We start from the raw sequence: 21,719 nt of genomic DNA, 5'->3' as shown, positions 1-21,719 counted from the left end.
ATAGATTGAGTAGAACAATTTGTACTTAGCTGATGTACAAAACTGTTTACATTGTCCTCTGATATATTCTTCCTGTGTAGTTGAAGCATGGTTGCCTGTGATGTATACTGAGATTTGTGTGATTTTTGGAGCTACTAGTGGTGTTGGCGGTATTATTTTTGAGCATGACACCTTCTCAAGTGTGATTCATCATGGAAAGATGGCTGCACACAGGTCTAAGAAGCATAAGGAAGTGGTAGAGAGTGATTATTTTCTACTCTGTCATTTTGCCTGTGTTTTATTTCATGAAACAGTTCTCACAGAGTTTCATATATATGTAAAACATTTGAAACAGGACATTTATTGAACTATGTGAGCAGATATTTTGAAGATGCATTATAGGCTTAAATGCAGTGATCCCCAATTCTAGTCCTGGAGATCTGATGCACTGAACAGTTTGTTTTATCTCTGATCTAAAGCACTTGAACCAACTCATCAGCTATAAAGCCATTCATGAGGGGTGTTGGTTATTTTAGAACAGGAAGAACAAAAATGGAGAGAGCATGACATCCCCAAGACCACCCTTAATCTGAATAACTTTTTGTTACTACAAGCTAGTAATAAGAATTCGTACAGTTTAGAATTTAGCAAAGTTTTAAACGAGAACTTTCAAGACGTGACCATGGCACTTTATTAAAACATTTTAGCTACAAAAATTTATTTTAATACCAGCCATAACCCAAAGCTTTTCAACCTCAGTCATTGACCATGACAGTTTTTCTCTCTACTTTCTTCCAGGTAAGAACCTCTACACCAATGAATATGTGGCAATAAAATTGGTAAGTAACGTCTTCCTATAAAGCAGAAGAAATAGTCTGGAAACTCATTGCAGCCTTTAAATTTGTACACAGGGCTTTCTTGAACATGCTTTAAATCTCTGATGGTGTTGTTTACTATCATGTTTTCCCTAACATCATGTTAGGGTAAACAAAGCTGAGTGCTTGAATTATCTAGGAAAAATTGCCAGTCAGACTGCAATTAAAGTCAATATCTCTAAACGTTTAATTTGTCAAGAGTTATTTTGAGTCTATTTGCTAATAGTAACATACCACAAATCTGTGTCATGTCATCTGCAATACTTAGTTGTTTACAGAAAAATTCTGTAAAATTAAAGTCAGTGTGACTTAAACCCCCAACTGGACTAAGACTGATTTTGGATTGTGTCTCAATGTGTCTGTTTTGTGATTGCTATCAACGAACTAGCTAAAGCTGGGTAGATTTTGAAAGAAATGTTTGATGTCCCTTTAAATGAAAATCAGTTATAGAGAGAGTATTATGCTGTTACACGGATATTGGATGTGAATGTGAAACTTGAGATGACAGATATAACCCAGGTTGTCTGATAACATGAGTAAAGTATCTTACTATGGATATGTCTCTTGAAGGACTTTTTTCTTATTTTAGTGCACTAGTTCCTGCTTGAAGGCAGTTCAGGCATATGTCTTGGGGAGGGGCCAGTACATCCTTTGTTTTATGGTCAACACAGTGCCTCATCATCCTTTAAAATTCTCATACCTCTTACTTGCTTCATGCAAGCAGGGTGATCCAGAGAGGAAACTCTGTTATGCCATCATAGAATCGGGGTTACTTTTGTAATAGAAAATTGACTTTCCAGCATTTATTTCCAGTATTTCAATCTGTGATAAACTGACTTTCGAATCATCAGTACTGCTTACCTCAAAGACCAACAGCAAAGCTAAATTAATTGTCCATTTGTTCTAACATGAACAATTCCGGGTCTACTGGTTGAGTACCACTCCCAAGACAAGTCTCTACAGTACTCATTGGTGTAGGTAATATCCAGTTTCCTGGATATTGGAGTAACTGTTGTAGACTAAAGCAGTCTCTACTCACTGTGGTAGGTGTTGCTTAGTAATATTTTCACCAGTATGAGGCTTTGCCAAAGACACAGACGTCTGATCACTCCTTCTAAAGCCATCTGTTCTGTCTATGTAAACAAGTGTTTTAAAATAGTTTTCAGATACATTGCATTGCACATACATTGCAACTAAGGGGAGCTGCCTCCGTGTGAATTTGTTCTAAGGATGTGAGGCCATTACCAAATTTTCCAACTAGCAGAAAACCGCTCTCAAGCTCACCATTCCAGCCAAATCCAGCAGCAGCAGAGTCATCTTTGCTTCTTTCTTATAGACTAGTTGTGGCTCTCAGCAGCAGCTCATGACCAGGCAGACTAGCTTGGCATAATAACCTGATCCAGACATTCTTAAGAGATAGATGAGCAATGCACTCACAGGAGCTCTGAGGCTGATACCTCAGCCCAAGGCAAGCAGCACACAGTGCAAGTGTCTGTAGCTGTGTGAAGTTATATTTATATATAAAACACACACACACACACACACACATAAAAACTCAGAGCCAGCCAAAGACATCAAATAGGTCTTTAATTGAGATTTAACATTGTCGATGTTCCTGAAAGACCTAATGAGTTGTAAGAGACTATTCCACCTAGGAACAGCCATGTAGGAGGCATATTCACCGTTTCCATTTAAAATGGTCCATGGCATATACAGGAGAAATTGTTCACATGATCTAGGGTTTGGAATAGTATTCGAGGATGTCTGTGATATATTGTGGTGCTGATACCTGTAATGCCTAAATAACAAACAAAAGAACCTTAAAGTCTGTACCATAACCAGCTGTTAGGCCAGGATCGGCGAGATGTGGTCTTTTTTGTACATGAAATCTTGTAGCTTCAGCACATCCACAAGGGCAACTTCTTGGTCTTCTTTGATCCACATCCACCATTGCAAGCAACTACAAATAACCTTTTTAGAAGCTATGCTTGGCAGGCTAACTAAATGCTAACTGACAAGTTACTAATTTGGATGAGTAGTTGTGCTGTTTGGGTATAAGGTGTCCTACGAGTGTGCTCTTTGGGAGTAGTTCAACAAGATCTCTTCCTGTGGCAACAAAATGAGGTCAGCACACCACTGCAAGATCCAGCAAGTTAGGAACCAGTGATCAGCTTGTTAGCAGGAGCTGTGAACTGTTAACCTAAGCTGTTTTGAGGGAGGGCTTGCTAATTCAAAGCAAGACAAGGTTTGTGATTAACGATGAAACTGTGTTGTCAGTCCAGTCTAGTATGAGCCCATCCACAATGCATGTTTCACATGCTAGCAGAACTGATCAGAATATTACAGCAAAATGTCTGAGGATTGCATGGAGAGGTGTACTAAATGCTTGAAACGTTTCTGGGAGAATGGCACATAAAAAATGTAGTTGTGAAATCCCTGAAGTGTAATGTCAATACTGCGTCTCTTTCTTATCATACAGGAGCCTGTGAAGTCGAGGGCACCTCAGCTACATTTGGAGTACCGGTTCTATAAAACTCTGGGCAGCACAGGTGAGCAGCATGTTTTTCTCTATCTTGCTCTTCATTTTAATCTCTATTTTAATTATATTTTAATATGAATGTGAATCTTCTACTTTACAAACGATATTCACAAGTATGGCGGTGAAGGTACAACCCCAATTCCAATGAAGTTGGGACGTTGTGTAAAACTTAAATAAAAACATAATACGATGATTTGCAAATCCTTTTCAACCTATATTCAATTGAATACACTACAAAGACAAGATATTTAATGTTCAAATGGATAAACTTTATTGTTTTTTGCAAATATTCACTCATTTTGGATTTGATGCCTGCAACACGTTCCAAAAAAGTTGGGACAGGGGCAACAAAAGACTGGGAAAGTTGAGGAATACTCAAAAAACACCTGTTTGGAACATTCCATAGGTGAACAGGTTAATTGGAAACAGGTGAGTGTCATGATTGGTTATAAAGGGAGCATCCCTGAAAGGCTCAGTCTTTCACAAGCAAGGATGGGGTGAGGTTCACCACTTTGTGAACAACTGCATGAGCAAATAGTCCAACAGTTTAAGAACAACGTTTCTCAATATGTAATTACAAGGAATTTAGGGATTTCATCATCTACAGTCCATAATATCATCAAAAGATTAAGAGAATCTGGAGAAATCTCTGCAAGTAAGTGGCAAGGCAGAAAACCAACATTGAATGGCCGTGACTTTTGACCCCGCACTGCATTAAAAACCGACATCATTCTGTAATGGATATTACCACATGGGCTCAGGAACACTTCAGAAAACCATTGTCAGTGAACACAGTTCGTCACTCCATCTACAAGTGCAAGTTAAAACTCTGCCATGCAAAGCGAAAGCCATATATCAACAACACCCGAGAAACGCCACCGGCTTCTCTGGGCCCGAGCTCATCTGAGATGGACTGATGCAAAGTGTAAAAGTTTCCTGTGGTCTGATGAGTCCACGTTTCAAATTGTTTTTGGAAATCATGGATGCCGTGTCCTCCAGGCCAAAGAGGATAAGGACTGTCCGGATTGTTATCAGCGCAAAGTTCAAAAGCCAGCATCTCTGATGGTATGGGGGTGTGTTAGTGTCCATGGCATGGGTAACTTGCACATCTGTGAAGGCATCTTTAATGCTGAAAGGTACATACAGGTTTTTCGAACAACATATGCTGCCATCCAAGCAACGTCTTTTTCAGGGATGTCCCTGCTTATTTCAGCAAGACAATGCCAAGCCACATTCTGCACGTGTTACAACAGTGTAGCTTCGTAGTAAAAGAGTGCGGGTACTAGACTGGCCTGCCTGCAGCCCAGACCTGTCTCCCATTGAAAATGTGTGGCGCATTATGAAGCGCAAAACACAACAACAGAGACCCCGGACTGTTGAGCAACTGAAGTTGTACATCAAGCAAGAATGGGAAAGAATTCCACCTACAAAGCTTCAACAATTAGTGCCCTCAGTTCCCAAACGCTTATTGAGCATTTTCTTAAAAGGAAAGGTGATGTAACACAGTGGTAAACATGCCCCTGTCCCAACTTCTTTGGAATGTGTTGCAGGCATCAAATTCAAAATGCGTGACTAATGAGTGAATGCAAAAAACTATAAAGTTTATCTGCTTGAACATTTAAATATCTTGTCTTTGTACTGTGTTCAATTGAATATAGGTTGAAAAGGATTTGCAAATCATCGTATTCTGTTTTTATTTAAGTTTTACACAATGTCCAACTTCATTGGAATTGGGGTTGTAGTTTAGACAGTGTCTGATCAGCAACAGTCTCCTGAGATATTGAGCTTCAATCTACATGCAGTACAAGTACAGCAGTCTACACAGACTAAAGACACTTATTAACTGTCAACACTGTTAACACTGGTGTGTGTGTGTGTGTACACACAAAATCGTATACAATGGAGTATCCAGCGTACAATTACTGTGTGCTGTACCGTGGTTACATGAACACCAAGTGGTTAAATTTGTAGTTGCATTCTCTTGAATGTGTTGCATGCAATATAGTATGAAGATGGCTGCAGGGACTATTTGGCCAGAGTAGTTCATTTTTAGTAATGAGGACTGTGTCTTCATGATTCACTCACTAGTTCTGCATGTAGTGAATCAGTACATACTGGCTAGGTCCTTGGAGGTGTGACCATTGAGAAACAGAATGCAAAAACAGTGTGCAATGACAAAGTGTAAACAACATTGACTGGGAAGCTTATCCACTGTGCTGTGCTTGGCCATGCTGTCATTTTGGATGTAATATTTTAGTTTTTTCATGAACAGTCATATTTTGTTTGCACTGAGGCACAGATACAACTGTGTGTCAGTCACGTATAGACCTGTTCAGTGCATTTAAGGTGATTAACACTGGTAACATAAATTCTAATTTCTGTTAGCAATGCTTACATCAAACTAACCATGGTTCACCTAAGCAGTTCATAGCAGCTGTAGCTAAAGCATAGTCAACTAACAACTGAATAGATATTACAACTGATTCATTCAGTAAAAATGTATTTCTTTGTCAAATTAATCAAATGAATAAATAAAGTGCAATACTTGTGAAAAATAGCTTGTTCACTTGTGTTATTACATGAAATACGGTCAGGGAACAGGCATAATAAACAGTCGATGCTCAGTTTTTACAGGGCATGGTGGGAACGTCATAGCAGTAAGATATTGAAGTTAGCGCTAGGTGAGCTGCTTGACTAAGCACAGCTGCACACTGCTACCAGTTAGAGGCTTTTTTTTGGCTACAACTCTATAATAATAACATCATATCATTGATGTGGAAAATACATCTACCAGCCACTTAATTTAACTAAAACTCGTGGTAGCTACGCTCTATTCTGTTTTACATACAGCAGCACTTAGTAGTTCTATAGTCCTTCTGTTTCTCTGCATCATTTGTTAACTCCCTTTTACCCTGTTCTTCAATGGTCAGGACCCCCACAGAGCAGGTACTATTTGGATGGTGGATCAACACTGCAGTGACACATGTGGTGGTCACGTGTTAGTATGTTTTTTGCTTTTACAAGTGGACCGGACTCAGTAGTGTTGCTACAAGTGTTGTAACCATCCTGTGAGCCTCAGGTTGAGAACCAGTATCGTAGAGATCTGTGTTTCTGAAGATGTAGGGCCCACTGCCACAGGATGGAATCTGTTATTTTGTTTTTTTGGAAAAAATGCAATAAAGGGCTTTTGACACATGCCTGCTTCTCTCTCACTATCAGTATGTGTCACTGTCTCACACACTCCCTTCTTGGAACCGCAGGTGCCAAAGTGCAGCTGTCTTCCTGTAGTGTTGATGAGACACATGCTTGTCCTCTTGTAGAGTGTTTGTGTTAATGCGTGTGTTCACATGTACATGTGTATATTAGAGAGATTGGCTTGTTGTTATCTGTGAGTATCAGTATGGGGCTGATAGAAATTGCTGGACTAGATATTGGAGGGGAAAAAGAACAAATCCGTTCTGTAGCAAATCTATCCTGAATTAGCACACCGTCACTGTGTGTGTGTGTGTGTGTGTGTGTATAATACACATACACACACGGGGTGAGTCAAGTCACAGGACAGTTTTATTTTATTTTATTTTTTCTGCTGTCAAAAGCCTCCACGATGCAAAGCTGAAGGGGGTGTTTGTTGCAGATTTTCTCAGCATACACAATTTGTTTGAGATGACCCTAAAGATAACAGTCGATAAATAAAATAAAACCTGTCCTGTGACTTTTGACTCACCCTATATATATATATATATATATATATATATATGTATGTATGTATATATGTATATATATGTGTGTGTGTGTGTGTGTGTGCATCTATGTGTGTGTATGTATATACATATATGTGTGTGTGTGTGTGTGGAGGATGTGGGGGCTCTCACAGCTGTTTATACCTGTATCTTGGTTTAGTATCAGTCTCATATGTAGTGTATCTGCAGTAGCACTTTGATAACATGAGCTCTGTCTGTGTGTTAGATGGAGCCTAGTGGTTATTCCTGAGTAGTGACTATCATTTTAGGTCATCATTGGGAGATTTCATCTCTGTGCATGCTGAGAAGAACAGGAAGTTCTGTTGAGCACAGGAAGTTTAGCTTAATTTCGTGGCTTTGCTGTGAAATGCAGCTGTCTTTGAGAGACACCAGCACATTTCCAGAACTTCGCTGTTTATTTGTTTGTTGGTAGATATGTGCGTGTTGTGTGTGGAAGGTTTTACAGGGAATGACCACTTAGTGCTGAGCATGAATGTTACAACTGTCATCCCTGTGTATTCACACACATCCATGCTGCTCTCATCTGATTTCCCCTGTTTATAGCTGTTGACTGCATGTGAAGTGCTGTGCAGCATTTCTCTAGCGAGTCATGACTGATCCATGATCAGTGCGGTTACACTGAGTGAGGCTTTCTGTCTTTGTCTTTTTGTGTCTTTCTCTGTATTAAAATGGATGAACAACTCTCTGTAGTGTATGGTGTACATTAAGCACTGTTTCCCTAATATGGATATTGATCTGTCTCACACACACACACTCACACACACACACAGTCTCTCTCACATATAGACACAGACACTTCCTCTCTGAGTTTTAATTTATCCTAGTCCTCTGTAACCTGATATTTTTTTCTCGTAAGACGTTGAAAGATTCTCAAGCATTTAATGAAGGACAGTCTGGCTCTCTGACATTGAATGAAAACATCATACACTCTCTCTCTCTCTCTCTCTCTCTCTCTCTCTCTCTCTCTCTCTCTCTCTCTCTCTCTGTCTCTCTCTCTGTCTCTGTCTCTGTCTGTGTGTCTCTCTTTCTCTTTATCTCTGTCTTTCTGTCCTCTCATTCTTCTTCTCTCTGCTTCTCACCCTCTCTGTCTGTTTCCCTCTCCTTCTCTCACTCTCTTGCTCTCTCTTTCGCTCATGTACCAATCAGCCAGTGAAATCAATGATGTAATGCAGTAAAGCTTACATGTCAGAAATAATCTTTATTAGAAGCTCAATATTAATTCTGGGAATGTGTGTCAGTCAAGATTCAGCTAGAAGATTTTGCACACAGTGTTGCTGATTGGTTCGAATTTGGTGTGGGACGAGTTACATAATTCTGTTGTTTCCAAAAGCCTACATGCTGCGCCTATGATTCAGGCAGAACCTGGTGAACTCTCCCAGATGATTAATGCTGGAATAGGGTGATTTACTGACACCAGAACTGTCATATGGTGATGTATAAATCAGTGATTCAGCCTTTAGGAGTACTTAGATTGATCGTGCGTGTGTGTTTTAAGGAATGATCTGATCAACGCTTTAAAAGCAAGAGTAGTTTCTGTTTCATTATTGCCCACCTGAGAGTGGAGCACCCACACTCAGTCCCTCCTGATATACCTCACTCATTTTGAACAGAGTTTCTCTTCAGGACATTTAGACCTTTTAGAGATTCTGGTTTTGTTATTATTAGGCTCGAGATAACATACGAAACCTTTGCAAATGATATTGTGTCCTTTTTTTTGTCCTGTACTGTCTGTTCAGTGCACATCTGTAATAAGAAATACACCAACTAATTGGGAGAAATTCTTGTAGAGTGTAGTGAATAGAATTAAAACAGTTTTTATCTGTTTTACAAGTAGCATGTTCTGTTGGTACTGCCAGTAATGACACCCAGTTGACAGATAGCATTCCATTATCTAAATTTATGCCAGCTGCTATAAGCCAGTAGATGTGTTTTGTGGGTTTATTTTTTTAATGAATTTTTTAAATGAATGCTTGTCCTTTGTGTGTGTGTGTGCGTGTGTGTGTGCATGTGTGTGTTTGGGGGTGGAGTGCTAAAATGCAGCAGTGTTTATGTTCGCACTTAATTCTTCCAGTCTGTATTATAAAACAGAAGGTGATTTCAGCTGCGCACATAAACATGACTGAGAACTTGTCCAGTGTGATTCACAGAAACCTTTCTCTGGGCTGCTCTGAATCATTTCCTGTCATTTAATGGTATATTTGATGACTGGGCTTTAAAAGAAAATTACTTTTTTTTTTTGGAGTGGTTATCCTTCTTACAACACAGGTTAATGTGCCTGTCTGCAATAACAGGATTCCAGTGACATGCTGGAGCTGTGGACAACAGTACTGTAGCAGGCCCTCTGCAAGCATACATATTTATGCAGGAATTTCATGGTAATTAAATGGAAATGGTATCAACACTAGGAGTTTAAATCCCATCAAGACTGATGCAACAGTTCATCTCAATGAGACTGATTACAATTCATGCAAAAATGACTGGAGGGCTCATATTTGAACAGAACATGATCGATCACCACAAAGTTGAGTAAAGTATCATCATCTGTTGATTTTACAGTCACTCTTTCAGTTTTCCCCAGCGTACTTTGTATGTTTCTAGTGGCAAACAATTGGTGTAAACAAAACTTTGCCCCTCGTCTGTACATGGCTGCTATTGCATAGAAGTGATACAGCATGGCAAGTGGAGCGTTTCTGCAAGGGTTTGAAGTTCAAGCATTACCTAGCAGGGAATGCTGTAATGTACCGGGTTTGAGTGTGGGTTAGTTCAAAGAACAGGAGAGTCCTTTGAGTGAAAGTGTAAAGCAGTGCCCAGGATTTAGCTAGTACTTAGGGTTCAGGTGCTTTAGCAAATCATTTCCTCAACCAAGTACTAAATAGATAGTGAGTTTAATAAAGCTCTTAAGGAAGCTTATTCCTTTTTCATAACTCCACAACTATCCAATCACTCAATTAACTCCTCCCAAATTAAATCCATATTAAATTTACATACTTTACATTTTTGGCTAAATTAGTCATTAAAAGATAACGCAAATTCTCCGTGTCTCTCCCTCTCTCCATCTCTCAGTGGAGGGCTTGCCGCAGGTCTACTACTTTGGCCCATGTGGGAAGTATAATGCAATGGTTCTGGAGCTGCTTGGTCCCAGTCTGGAAGACTTGTTTGACCTGTGTGACCGAACATTCTCATTGAAAACAGTTCTCATGATTGCCATTCAGCTGGTGAGTATGTTTGTTTTTTGTTTTGTTTACACTTAGTGTATGAAGGTGGTTGGCGCTTTCCTCCGAGCACGTTCAGCTGTCCGGTGACGTTGCATGAGCGGCAGGTAAAAAATAGATGCGGCAGTGCTTCACAGCTCTCGGGGGAAGCCTGTGCTACCCTTCCCCCTCCTAGCATTGGTAGTATCATGTGATTGGGGGAGTCCAAACTAGCAGGTGGAATTGGAGACGACTAAAGACTAAATTGGGGAAAAATTGGATGAAAATCAAAAAAAAAAGAGAGAATAACTTGACTATCCTTCTCGTCTCACACCAGGGCCAGTCGTGTATAAGTTAAATGAGCAGTTTCCAGTCTCACTTATGATTACAACTATTTAGTGTTTTCCTGCTTTAAAACAATGGACTTCTCTTATAAAGGGCTTGATAATTAGTTATAGAGGTCAATCAGGTATGCAGGTATGTTGGACAACTAAAAGAATTTTGTAGAGTATGTCTTCCTCAACTCTGGGAAACACTGGATTTCCTCTAAAGTAATTTCCTAGTAGTCCCTCACACATGTACCCATTTGTTATGATCTAACAGAAGTGTTTACGTCTCCATTATAAAATGAAATTATGATATACATTTGAAAATCTAATCCTAATAACCCTCTGCTTTACCCTTGCTAGTTCATTTGCCTAAACCTCACTCAGATTGTTGAATGATTCCTCCGTGTTGTTTTTGTGTGTAGATAAGTCGGATGGAATATGTGCACTCAAAAAACCTCATCTACCGGGATGTCAAGCCAGAGAACTTCCTCATCGGTCGTCAGGGCAGTAAAAAGGAGCACATCATCCACATCATTGACTTTGGACTGGCGAAGGAGTACATCGACCCAGAGACGAAGAAACACATACCTTACCGAGAACACAAGAGTCTAACTGGCACAGCGCGCTATATGTCCATCAACACGCACTTGGGAAAAGGTATACACACACATATAAGCCTGCTTAAAGGCTTTCCTTGATTGTGAATACCTGTGATATATTTTCTTTTTAATATGACATGGATCATTTAGTCTTACTCAACTTTTTGACCTTTTCTCAGAGCAAAGTCGACGAGATGACCTAGAAGCACTCGGTCACATGTTTATGTACTTCCTGAGAGGAAGTCTGCCATGGCAGGGCCTGAAGGTGAGTGTGTTTCCTCACACTAATTTTCAGCTCATTAGATATTTCTTGAAAGAAAATTTTAATAATAAAGAATAGTTTTTTAGGATTAAGATAAAATTAAAGATCTGAGAATTTGGGGTTTTTTTTTTTTTGGTCCAACAGGCTGACACACTGAAAGAGCGTTACCAGAAAATCGGAGACACCAAACGGAACACTCCCATTGAGGTTCTCTGTGAGAACTTCCCAGGTATGACTGGACTCCTCTGTTTAGCATTTGAACACCTACCTTTCACATTCTTTCAATCTTCTTGAAATTAAGTCAAAACCTAAACCACTTGCATAAAACAGTGTGCGCTGCTCAGTTAAATGTTATTTTATGTATATGAAGGAACAAGAAAAGCAGTTTAACAAATGTGGACAGATGAAACGTTAATTAAAACATGAGATTCACAGAATGTTCAGGAAATTTGCACTGCAGTATTGTTGAGAGAACTGTTTGTATATGAAATTACACTTTAACAATAGCTAACATCATATTGCAATACTGTAATTTAAATATCAGAATTCCCACACGTCCTGGAAAACCTGAAAATGTGTAGACTAGTTTCCCAGTTTTGGATATGCCAAGAAATTAAGAAAATGGATAATCTGTCCTAAAATATTAGTTTCTGGAAAAGTGTAAAGTTGAGATTTTATATTTTAGCATATTCTTTCATGCATATATTTCTCTCATAATGCCCACTGTCTGTTGGTACCTACTGTAGTCTGGAATAGTAGTGTTGCATGTGGATGGATACATGGACGCTGTGTCAGAGCCCTGATGTAACAAGGCTATATTAACACATGGCAGCTTTTTGCAGTATCTTGTTCATTTCGGATGGTTTGGATGAACTTGTGATCAAATGATGATTGCTTGAGGATGGTGGTTTGTGTGTGTCAGTGTACCAGTAAGGTCTCATTAGAGGCTGTATTATTGGCTTTAATAAGAATACTGTGCATCATTTTAACATGAGCTTTTGTGTGCAACAGCGGTCATGTATACAAGTCATGGAAATTGTCCTGGAATTTGTCCTGGAAAAAGATTTATGAAAAAAAAAACTGTGATCCCTGTCTTATGTTGTCCAGACCTAGAAAAGGGCTGTTGTATGTCTTTTTGTAATATCTTTTCTTTGCCTCTGTAGAGGAGATGGCTACATACCTGCGCTACGTGCGGCGGTTAGACTTTTTTGAGAAGCCTGATTACGATTATCTGAGGACTCTCTTCACTGAACTCTTTGAGAGGAAAGGATATACATTTGACTACACGTATGACTGGGTTGGGAGACAAATAGTGAGTATTCACTGCTTTGGTTAATTAAATGTTAAAGATTATGTTTTTTTTTATCCAGTTTTGCAGAGCTACCTAGTGCTATGTATTTCATTTCATGGCTGTGAATTTCTGTTTGTTTCTCTCCCAGCCAACACCAGTTGGGTCAGTTCCTGTGGATTCAGGAGCCTCTGCCATCACCAGAGAGACCCACACCAACAGAGAGAGACCATCACAACATCAGCCATTGCGTAACCAGGTATACAGCACCATTCAAACATGCTCACTTAAAGAGGGATCTACTCCAGAAACTGTGAAAATAAGTGCAAGATGTAAGAATTTAAGGAGACAGACTGATAAAATACCTTCTCGTTTGTGTAAGGTATTAAATAGATTGAGAAGAGAGTGAGGCAAAAAAGCAGTGGAATCATAAAGACAGCCCTGGAGAGAGAAATTAATTTCCATCCTGGAGAAGCTCCAGCCCCCCCACCCCTTTCCTCTAGCAGCTCTACTGCATGCTGATTGGCCAGGCTGATGGGCTCTACTCTGATTGGCTAAGCTGGAGTGGTGCTACTCTGTCTGTCCTGTGGCTTGTCTGGCTGATCTCAGACTGCTCCTATACTACTGACATCACACAGCACTGCACCTTGGCCTGCATTTATAAAGTATCTCAGAGTGCTGGCCCAGAATCAGTGATGCCTCTGACTGTACTGACATTAGTCACTGTGAGCTGCACTATGTAAACTGATCCCTACTTGGAGAGAAAGAAGGAAAACGAAGAAAAAAAGAGAGAATGGAAAGAGAAGGAGGCAGAGATAAGAGAGGTGATGGTTATAAAGGAAAGAATGAGGAGAAAAATGAAGCGAAGCACTTCTGCCTGGTAGAGGCATCTGTCACTGCTAGGAAGCGTCCTCTGTTTCCATGTGCTTCATGTGTGCCCCTTAGTGGAAGGGCATTCTGTCACTTTAGGCAAAAGTCTTTTAGACTAAAATTGATTAGTTTTACATGGTTTTACTTTAGCCCATGGGGAGATAGGGTAATGTTATTATTACTGTTGTTTCTCCGTGATTTTAGTCCTGTCAGACACCAGAAATCAGGAGCATTTTAGTGCAACACCAATGCATAAATCATGTAGCACCATAATTTAAAGTAATTTAGACCAAGATTATCCTGTGTAAAAATAGTTACGTCTGAATAATAGTAAAAACTCCTGGTTAAAATTGAACCATGTACACTACCCAGTCCAGTGACAGCCTTGGAATATGCTAATATCACAAGAGCAGATGGATGGATTATGCGTTGTTCTGGGTTGACTGAGGAAGACAGAGTCACTGGAGCGGTGCTGGGGATTTAAGCCTGAGAGAATGGATGAAAGATGGATGAGTCATACTGAGTATTAGCCCTTGCATCATTGTATGTTTTAGTGCTTATGAGCTCTCCTACATGCTGTACAGACACATGCCACTAGTGTTTGCCTTTCATGTTCTTTTCAAGTTGATCGGAGTTATTTTAACTGTTTTTTTTTTTTTTTTTCTGTGTTTTGTCACTCCCCCTATCTTTTGTCTCATAACCTTGTTGCTCTTGCCACATAACTAACACCGCTCTGCCTTGCCTCTGTCCCCTGTGTTGGTCTGTTTGCTCTCTGTGTGCGATGCATGGCTGCCTGCCTCCCTTCTCTCTCTCTCTCTCTCTCTCTCTTTTCTCTCTTTCTTTTCTCTCTCTCTCTCGCTCGCTTGTCCTATCTCCCACTGGCTATTACTTTTGTGTGGGGTAGACGGCCAGCTCGGAGCACAGGGGAGCATGGGATGTGCAGCCTCTTCGGCAGACCAACCTATCCTACCTGAGCTCGTATCTGGCCGCTGACCGGCATGGGGGCTCTGCACAGGTACAGCGAGGATCTGGACACACCACGGCCCTCACCTCACCTCGCCTCTGCCACACTACAGCGCCTCACACGCTATTCCCTTTGCACAAACGCAGCAGTTCTGTTTACGCTCTTCATTTTTCCCTCATCTTGGCACCAGCTAAGCATTAGCTTTATTTTATTTGACCAGCTCATGAATGGACAGCACTGTTATTCATGACAGGGCTTCAGAGGAGCGCAAAAGATACTCACTGTTTATTAAAGGAAGTAGTTTGACAAAAAATCTGATTTGCACTGTTTTCCCTTTATCTCATATGTGTTTGATTTGCCAAGACATGTTTGTTGTCTGGAATTTAGCATGTTTGGTTTTGTACTGGAGTTTCCAATTACCTTGCTCACATGTATGGGCAACTTTTGTTGTACTTTTGTCAAATTGGACAGTGCTTAGTGGGGCTTAAAGGAAGGTTTCTGCATTAAGTCACTGAGATGTATTCAAAGTAGCAGCAGAGTAACAGAAATAAGGCACTCAGTAATAGAAACGGGTAATAGTAATTCAAAGTAGTTTGACAATATCACTAAGATTCTCTAGAACAGAACATTTCACATCAAACTAATGCCTTTATTATCATGTCAGCCATTTAATTGTGCAGAAATTTTGAAAATTTTTACTTGTTAGCAACGTTAGCTTTGTAGCTCCAGGGCAAGACTAAACAGTAAAACTTTGGACACCAGACATGTTTTGGCTGATTGACTTCATTTGGAGTAACTCAAACTTTTAGAATAATATTTTTACTCAACTATTCCTTTTAAGTTATCTGTTAGTTTATGAACTTGGTTTTCCTTTATTGGAGAAAAGTATAGTTTTAAGTTTATCTTTGATTACTGTTATCAAGGCAATAATAGGTGGAAACAATGCCAACAAGATCATATAATGTTCCTTTTCTAATTATGTGAAATCCTTTTTCTGATTGGCTAAACTTCTGTTGCAGGTGGTCAGCTCAACCAATGGGGAACTGAATGCAGATGACCCTTTAGCAGCCCACTCCAATGCACCAATAACAACACAAGCAGAAGTGGAAGTGGTGGATGAGGCTAAGTATGTTGTTTTCTCCTCTCTTCGGTCTTCTTCTTCCTCCTTACTTCTGTGTTGTAAAGCTGTTGTCCTCAGAGCCACTCCTATTGGTTTCACAGGGTCTAGCTGTTCCCGTTTCTTTTTTATGCACCGCCCCATTCATGTTGTCTATACATACTCCGCCCCTTTGCCTTGTGTATGAATGTGCTATGCGTTTCTTATCACCCTGCATTGTTGCATGTCTTGCCACTCCACCTGTTTGTGTGTGTAGTATTAATCTCTATCTCTCTCTCTACGCTTTCTGTAGCTGCGTGAAAATGCTCAACTTGTGGTGAGTCTCTCTCTCTCCTGTACTCATCCCACTCCAGGGACGGGCAGACAGGATAAAGTCTAGTACTGACCTGCACTGCACAGTCACCTGCACAGGTTATAGTTCAAACTGCACTGTACTGTAATCAGGCAGAGGCCGGCTGGGCAGGGCGCTGTACCTTAGACATGTTTCCCTCTCTATCTAATTTTATATGTGCACTTAATCATTTTAAATGTTACCAACTTCTGGAACATAGGTTAATAGTGCTATTAAAAAGAGGTGCAAATAAAAGCACAAAACTTGGAGCCTTTCTATATTGTGATCTAATTATCATCATGTGGCACTATGTTAAATGGCAGTGTATTAAGTTTCATTCTGAAGTCCTAATAAAGTTCACTGATCTATGTTGGCTGATGTAGAGGCAGCAGATTTGCTCCTTTGGGCTCAGAAGTCGTCTGACGTATCACTCTTTGTCTTAGATCTCTCTCCACAGCATGTCTGTACACCCTCTCATTAATGCCCATGTTGTTGTCTTGTGGTCTGTTTTGCACTTTGTGTGGTTCTTGTGAAAACCCCTTACAAACCTGTTGACGTCTTTTTCTCATATATTACAATGGCTGTGCTTGTGTGTGGTCTGTGAAGTACAGTTACCATATATGGAGTTGCCGTCACACATACAGCTAATAGTTCTGTGTTTTGTTCTTTTTCTCCCATCAGGTGCTGCTGCTTCTTCAAACGTAAGAGGAAGAAGAGTTCTCCAAGGCACAAATGAGCCGAAATGTTCCTTATTTTCACTGCACTGCTGATGTGAGCCTCTCTAGGGAACGCCATTCATGGCTGGAACCGAAAAAGGCCAACACATACACACAAAGGTTTATTGCCCTAGACTCCACAGACAGGCTCCTTAATAGTCCAGAGGCACCTGGGCAAGACTGTGTCTCCCCACTTGCACTCTTTTATTCTGCCTTTCATCTTGATTTTATTTGTTTTTATTTATACTTCTTGTCTTGATGCTTTTGTGGAAGTCTGTCTGTGTGAAGAGCCAGTCGATAGAGGACCATCACGCTGTATTACTCTTGCAGGGTCACATTTCGTTTTTGGCAGGACTTCTAGTGTCCTTTTTCCACTCTAAACTTTTAAATGGCTCGAAGGCCTGCCCTGCCTTTCTGTTTGGGCTTTTTATTTTTCCATTCTTCCCATGATCGCATACCTTTAGACAGAATTCATCACCTGGTGGTACCCCTACTCCATAGCACAATATGCTTACACTCCAGTGTACAGTTTTATACTGCAGGTTCAGTGCGGTCTGAATATAAATTTCATGCACTGATTCAACATCATTTTAAACCAAAAGTCAGCAATACCAACACATGCACAGTGGTGTCACCACAAAATAAAGCCTCATTCTGAATAATTCAGGAGCGCAGTAAGAATAGTGTTTACCCAGCCCTCCCCCCAACACCTCATGACAATCACAGTTAGGGGAGTGCGTTAGAGTGGACCGAAACATTATCGCATGTAAAAGTGCAATACATACCACATGTCTGTATGTATACATGGATGAAATTCTGAAGGATTTTGGCATAGATGACTAACTTGTGGAAGGATTTTGTCCTTGTCCCTGAAAGGTTGCTCCATATATTAAAGTATTTATCCTGAAGGTATTTGTGGCATGTGAAATGTTTGATTAGATAACCAAAAGCCATATTTCATGAAACTGTATTTAATCGTATTGTAGTTTGCATGATCTTCCCCATGGCTTCCTACTACTACTACGTCTACAGCAGGTGTATAAAGAGAGAACCCAATTCAGTGCCACTCATTTTTAGCTTGAGACTGCATAGCGTGTTGCTAACTGCTGCAAAATAGAATATTTCAACTGCTGAGTGTGCAATATCTTTTTCCCCGAGCACTCTCCATTTTCACTTTCATCTTTTGATTGTCCCCCACAGAGGAGACCAACAGATTGTCTTTTTTAGTGGGACTCTTTGTATATGAGAGTATGATTGTACATTAAGGAGGAGGGACTTGCTCCGTCACATTATTTCTGGCATCTGCTCTTGTGTCCTCTGCTGGCCGTACTGTGTAATGCCTTAACAAGACTCACTTAACAGAGCTGCACTCACACCAGCCATTTTAGCTGGGTACAGAACCCAGTCTGATACCTGCATCAGATATAAAACTCCTTAAAATCCCTTTAGGACCAGCCCCTGTCCTAACTCTATAGGTGTATTTTGACTGCAGATTAGTCATATCTGGCAACAGCCTATGGAAAATTGCAGTGATGAAGTGTGATTTATTTCAGTTATTATTCTGGACAGAGGTATTAGATCTACAGATGTCTGTGGCTATTGTGGCTAGAAGGCCTAGGCTAGCACATTGATAGGGGTGAAATCAATATAGGAATGAATGATGCTGAAGATCATTACAGGCCATGTGAAGGTGTTGGTTGTAACGAGGGGAAAGCTAAGGCTTCCTTCAAATGTATCATGTTCTGTTCGGCGTCGTTTTGAACTTCTGCTTTGGTCCTCAAACTAGCTTTTGATGTGATTGAGTGAATGTGAGTTTGTCCCATGTATGATCTGACTTGCAGCTGCCTGTTTATAGCATTAACTCTGCTGCAACACTTTCCTAATATAACGACTCTTGATGACTGTTTTTTTTTGTGTGGTTTTTAATGTTTTTTCTTTTACATGCCGTTTAATGCTTGCTGTTGGAAAGATGGAATTGTCCTTTTTTTCAGATTTTTGCCTTGAACAAAATGAACTTTTATTTTATATTTTAATGCCTCAAAGGAACGTTGTTTTATCATGTGATCTGTGCATGTACACTGCATATGAGTGTATGTGCTCACTTTATCCATGATTTTGTTGATTGTGAATATTTGTATGATTTAGTCTGTTTGGAAACACTATGGTCTCAGTGGCACCTCCTGGTGGGGTGGATGACAGTCTGGGCTGCATTTACGCTTCTCTCATAGATTAGCCATATTAAAAAGTATAAAACTGTTTAGTATGATGCTGAATTGTGAGTAACTGCTGTGCATTTAGTTGTCTTTTTTTTGTTGGGTTTTTGTTTCATTTTAAATTATAAAGCTTTAATTTGATCACTGACTGAACCAGTCTTGAAATGTACTTGAGTTTGAAATGCACTTGTCGTTATTTTACCTTGGCCTTTATTCTCAAAGAACCCTAGAGTAGTTGATCTACATTCAGATTACCTCTTTTACTCCCAGTTAAGGCATGCTTGAAACTGAAACATTTAGAAGCAGCCACTGTACACTGAGCTGCTTTGTGTGAAAGTGAATGAGTGATAATCTCTTTCATGACTGCATCCTGCCCCTGAGCACTGCATCCAACGTGCAGTGGTGAGAGGACTTTCAAACGGCCCCTTTCTGAATTTTAGCTTTTCAGTACTCAAACATTCAGGTATTACTCGATTTATAATTCCATTATTTTGTTAATTGGCGACTTAGAACTTCTTTTAAACAGTGAATTAGTTCTTTCTTGTCTCCTGTTTAAATGGATCTTTGTTGTGCTTTTGTCTTGGTCACTAAACCAGTATCAGTTCTGGTTGTGAGACATGCTGGTTCACAGGGGCATTGTAAAGAAAAGAGTAGAACTTTCGGTCTGTATTTGTGTCACAAACTGGCCCGGTTTTATTTTTACTTCTGTTTAGTCAGGGAGATTGCACTGAGATGATGTGCTCATTTACAGACATGCCCTGGGAAAGTGGCACCAGAAGGTGTGCTGTAGATGTTTTCCTTTCGTTAAGCCACTGTTATTTATAAAGCAAAGAAACTCCTGCTTGAATAAAGAGACCACTGTTGGAGAAACCATCAGTCATCAACCTTCCACTCTACTCAAAAGGTGTCATCTGGTTCTGCATTTACAGATTAAACCTCATCTGAAATATCTTAAATGGACTACGTGAGAACTAAGAGCACCATTGTGCAAAGTGAATCAGTGCAAGTTTGGCTTGAGATGTGAGAAATGCATTCCATTGCTTCATTTCCTGACCTCTGCTACGATGGACGTTGAACTGATGAATATGCTGAGATCAGTCATGTGTTTGGCTGCAGAATATTATTTCTTTCCTGTTGTAAATTCTGTAAAATATTTAATTGTTTGATGGTCTTATGGTCACAGGTCTATTTCAGACTTTTAGTTTTTTTTTTTTTTTTTTTGCCTTTCTGTTCTTAAAGTGTGTAAAGCAAACCTACATAAAGCTTTGAAAGCAGTTGTCTGGTATTGGTCTGATTATGTTTTCAGAGTTAAGAAGATACAGGAAAAACCTGACGGGTTGTTTTTCCAGACACAGTTTCAGCCTTAACTTGGATTAAAGGACTCTTTATTTTTCACTGGAATTTCTTTTCCATATATAGTACTACTGGGCTTAAACAGAGATTCCCACTGAATTTTTCAGTTCTGCATAATGAAATGGTTGAGATGTAAACAAAGTCAGCCAGAGTGGTTTGCTGTGAAATGCTTCGTTCTAGAGAAACTGATGGGAACCAGACGTCTGAAGAGTTTCATTACATTTAAAAACTCCGAAGACACAAGTATGTTCACTAGTCACTTTGGATAGTAAATAAAATAAAATAAAATGTTTGGGTTTAGTCGTCTCCACCTCTGGTTTCTATCACCACCACTGTGCAAAAATGTTCCTCTACAACAAACCACTTTACATCAGACTTAATTCAGTCATTATCAATGTAAATAATCAGAGACTTTGAAAAATCAGTGGACGTTTATCCTGTGTCTGGTAAAACGGCCCCCAAAATGTGTTATTAATAAGCCTATTATTGTGTTAAAATATTGAATGTCACTTCCAAAATGTATCTTTATGCTTTAACTGTGCTTAAGGGCTCCAGTTGTGACGAACCCATTTGTTTTTGTTTTGTAATTTTTTTTTTCCAGATTTTGAATAGTTTCTGTTGCAGACAGCAGGCTGGCCTTGTGTGTAATGGCTGCTGTTCAGAGACAACCTCGCTGAAAACTCACTTTGTATTCCTTACACCCAAAGGGGGAAGCTCAAGTTTGGACCCTTTTTTATGTCAAATAAAAAAAAAGTCTCTCTTAACCTTCACTTTGTGTCAGAGTCATTTCCCTCCGAGTATCAGCTGAACCTGGCCGCTGTGTCTGAGAGGAAGGTCTGGACTATTGTAAGAAAGCAGCTTTCACTGGAAGCCTTTAGCCGGCAGCGTGTCGAGCGGTAAGTTAACAAACAAACATCTGAGAATTAATCCAACATTATAAATAAGGCAGTGTTGATAAAAATCACGGATGTTCAGAATTCCTACAAGCTTCAGAAATGAAGTCTGTATGAGTACTTCTTGGGATCATTTCGGTCTAAAATAAAACGCTGAAACCTGAGAGGCCACCAATCTCAAAACAGTACAGGTACTGTCAACAGCAGAAAGCAATTAATAGTGTGATGGGCATGAAGGGGAGGGGTTGTGGGACAGCGATGTGAGCTGATGAGGATCAGGTGTGTAAGTAGAAAGGAGGGGGGGGTGGTTTGAAAAGGGGGGGAGAGCATGATGGCGTTGGCTGGAGCTTGGTGCGGGGCTTCGTTGTGGTGGCGTTTCGTCAAAGAGTTTGAGGACTCGTGGTAGAATGGGGCAGCTGGAACGCGGTTGAAAGACTTT

The 21,719-nt window shown here is 40.0% G+C and overlaps 1 protein-coding gene across 7 annotated transcripts in view; it reads left to right on the top strand.

Moving 5' to 3' along the window:
- Positions 1–21,157, top strand: part of LOC108415052 (casein kinase I-like) — a 28,895-nt gene extending 7,738 nt beyond the window's left edge. For 4 of the 7 annotated variants that reach the window (XM_037542788.1, XM_037542790.1, XM_037542791.1 and 1 more), the window contains exons 3-14: positions 778–818; positions 3,334–3,403; positions 10,218–10,369; positions 11,097–11,331; positions 11,453–11,538; positions 11,680–11,764; positions 12,699–12,847; positions 12,975–13,082; positions 14,598–14,708; positions 15,677–15,783; positions 16,067–16,090; positions 16,787–21,157. In XM_037542788.1, the coding sequence (XP_037398685.1) occupies positions 778–818; positions 3,334–3,403; positions 10,218–10,369; positions 11,097–11,331; positions 11,453–11,538; positions 11,680–11,764; positions 12,699–12,847; positions 12,975–13,082; positions 14,598–14,708; positions 15,677–15,783; positions 16,067–16,090; positions 16,787–16,841 (1,223 nt within the window). In that variant the 3' untranslated portion in view covers positions 16,842–21,157. The remainder of the gene's footprint in view (positions 1–777; positions 819–3,333; positions 3,404–10,217; positions 10,370–11,096; positions 11,332–11,452; positions 11,539–11,679; positions 11,765–12,698; positions 12,848–12,974; positions 13,083–14,597; positions 14,709–15,676; positions 15,784–16,066; positions 16,091–16,786) is intronic. The other 3 variants (XM_037542793.1, XM_037542792.1, XM_037542794.1) reach the window with 3 other exon arrangements.
- The last annotated feature ends 562 nt before the right edge of the window (positions 21,158–21,719 follow it).

The sequence above is a fragment of the Pygocentrus nattereri genome, chromosome 11 (genome assembly GCF_015220715.1).
Source record: "Pygocentrus nattereri isolate fPygNat1 chromosome 11, fPygNat1.pri, whole genome shotgun sequence".
Taxonomy (NCBI): domain Eukaryota; kingdom Metazoa; phylum Chordata; class Actinopteri; order Characiformes; family Serrasalmidae; genus Pygocentrus; species Pygocentrus nattereri.
The sequence above is the reverse complement of the archived record's forward strand: the minus strand, read 5'-3'. Positions and strand labels throughout refer to the sequence as shown.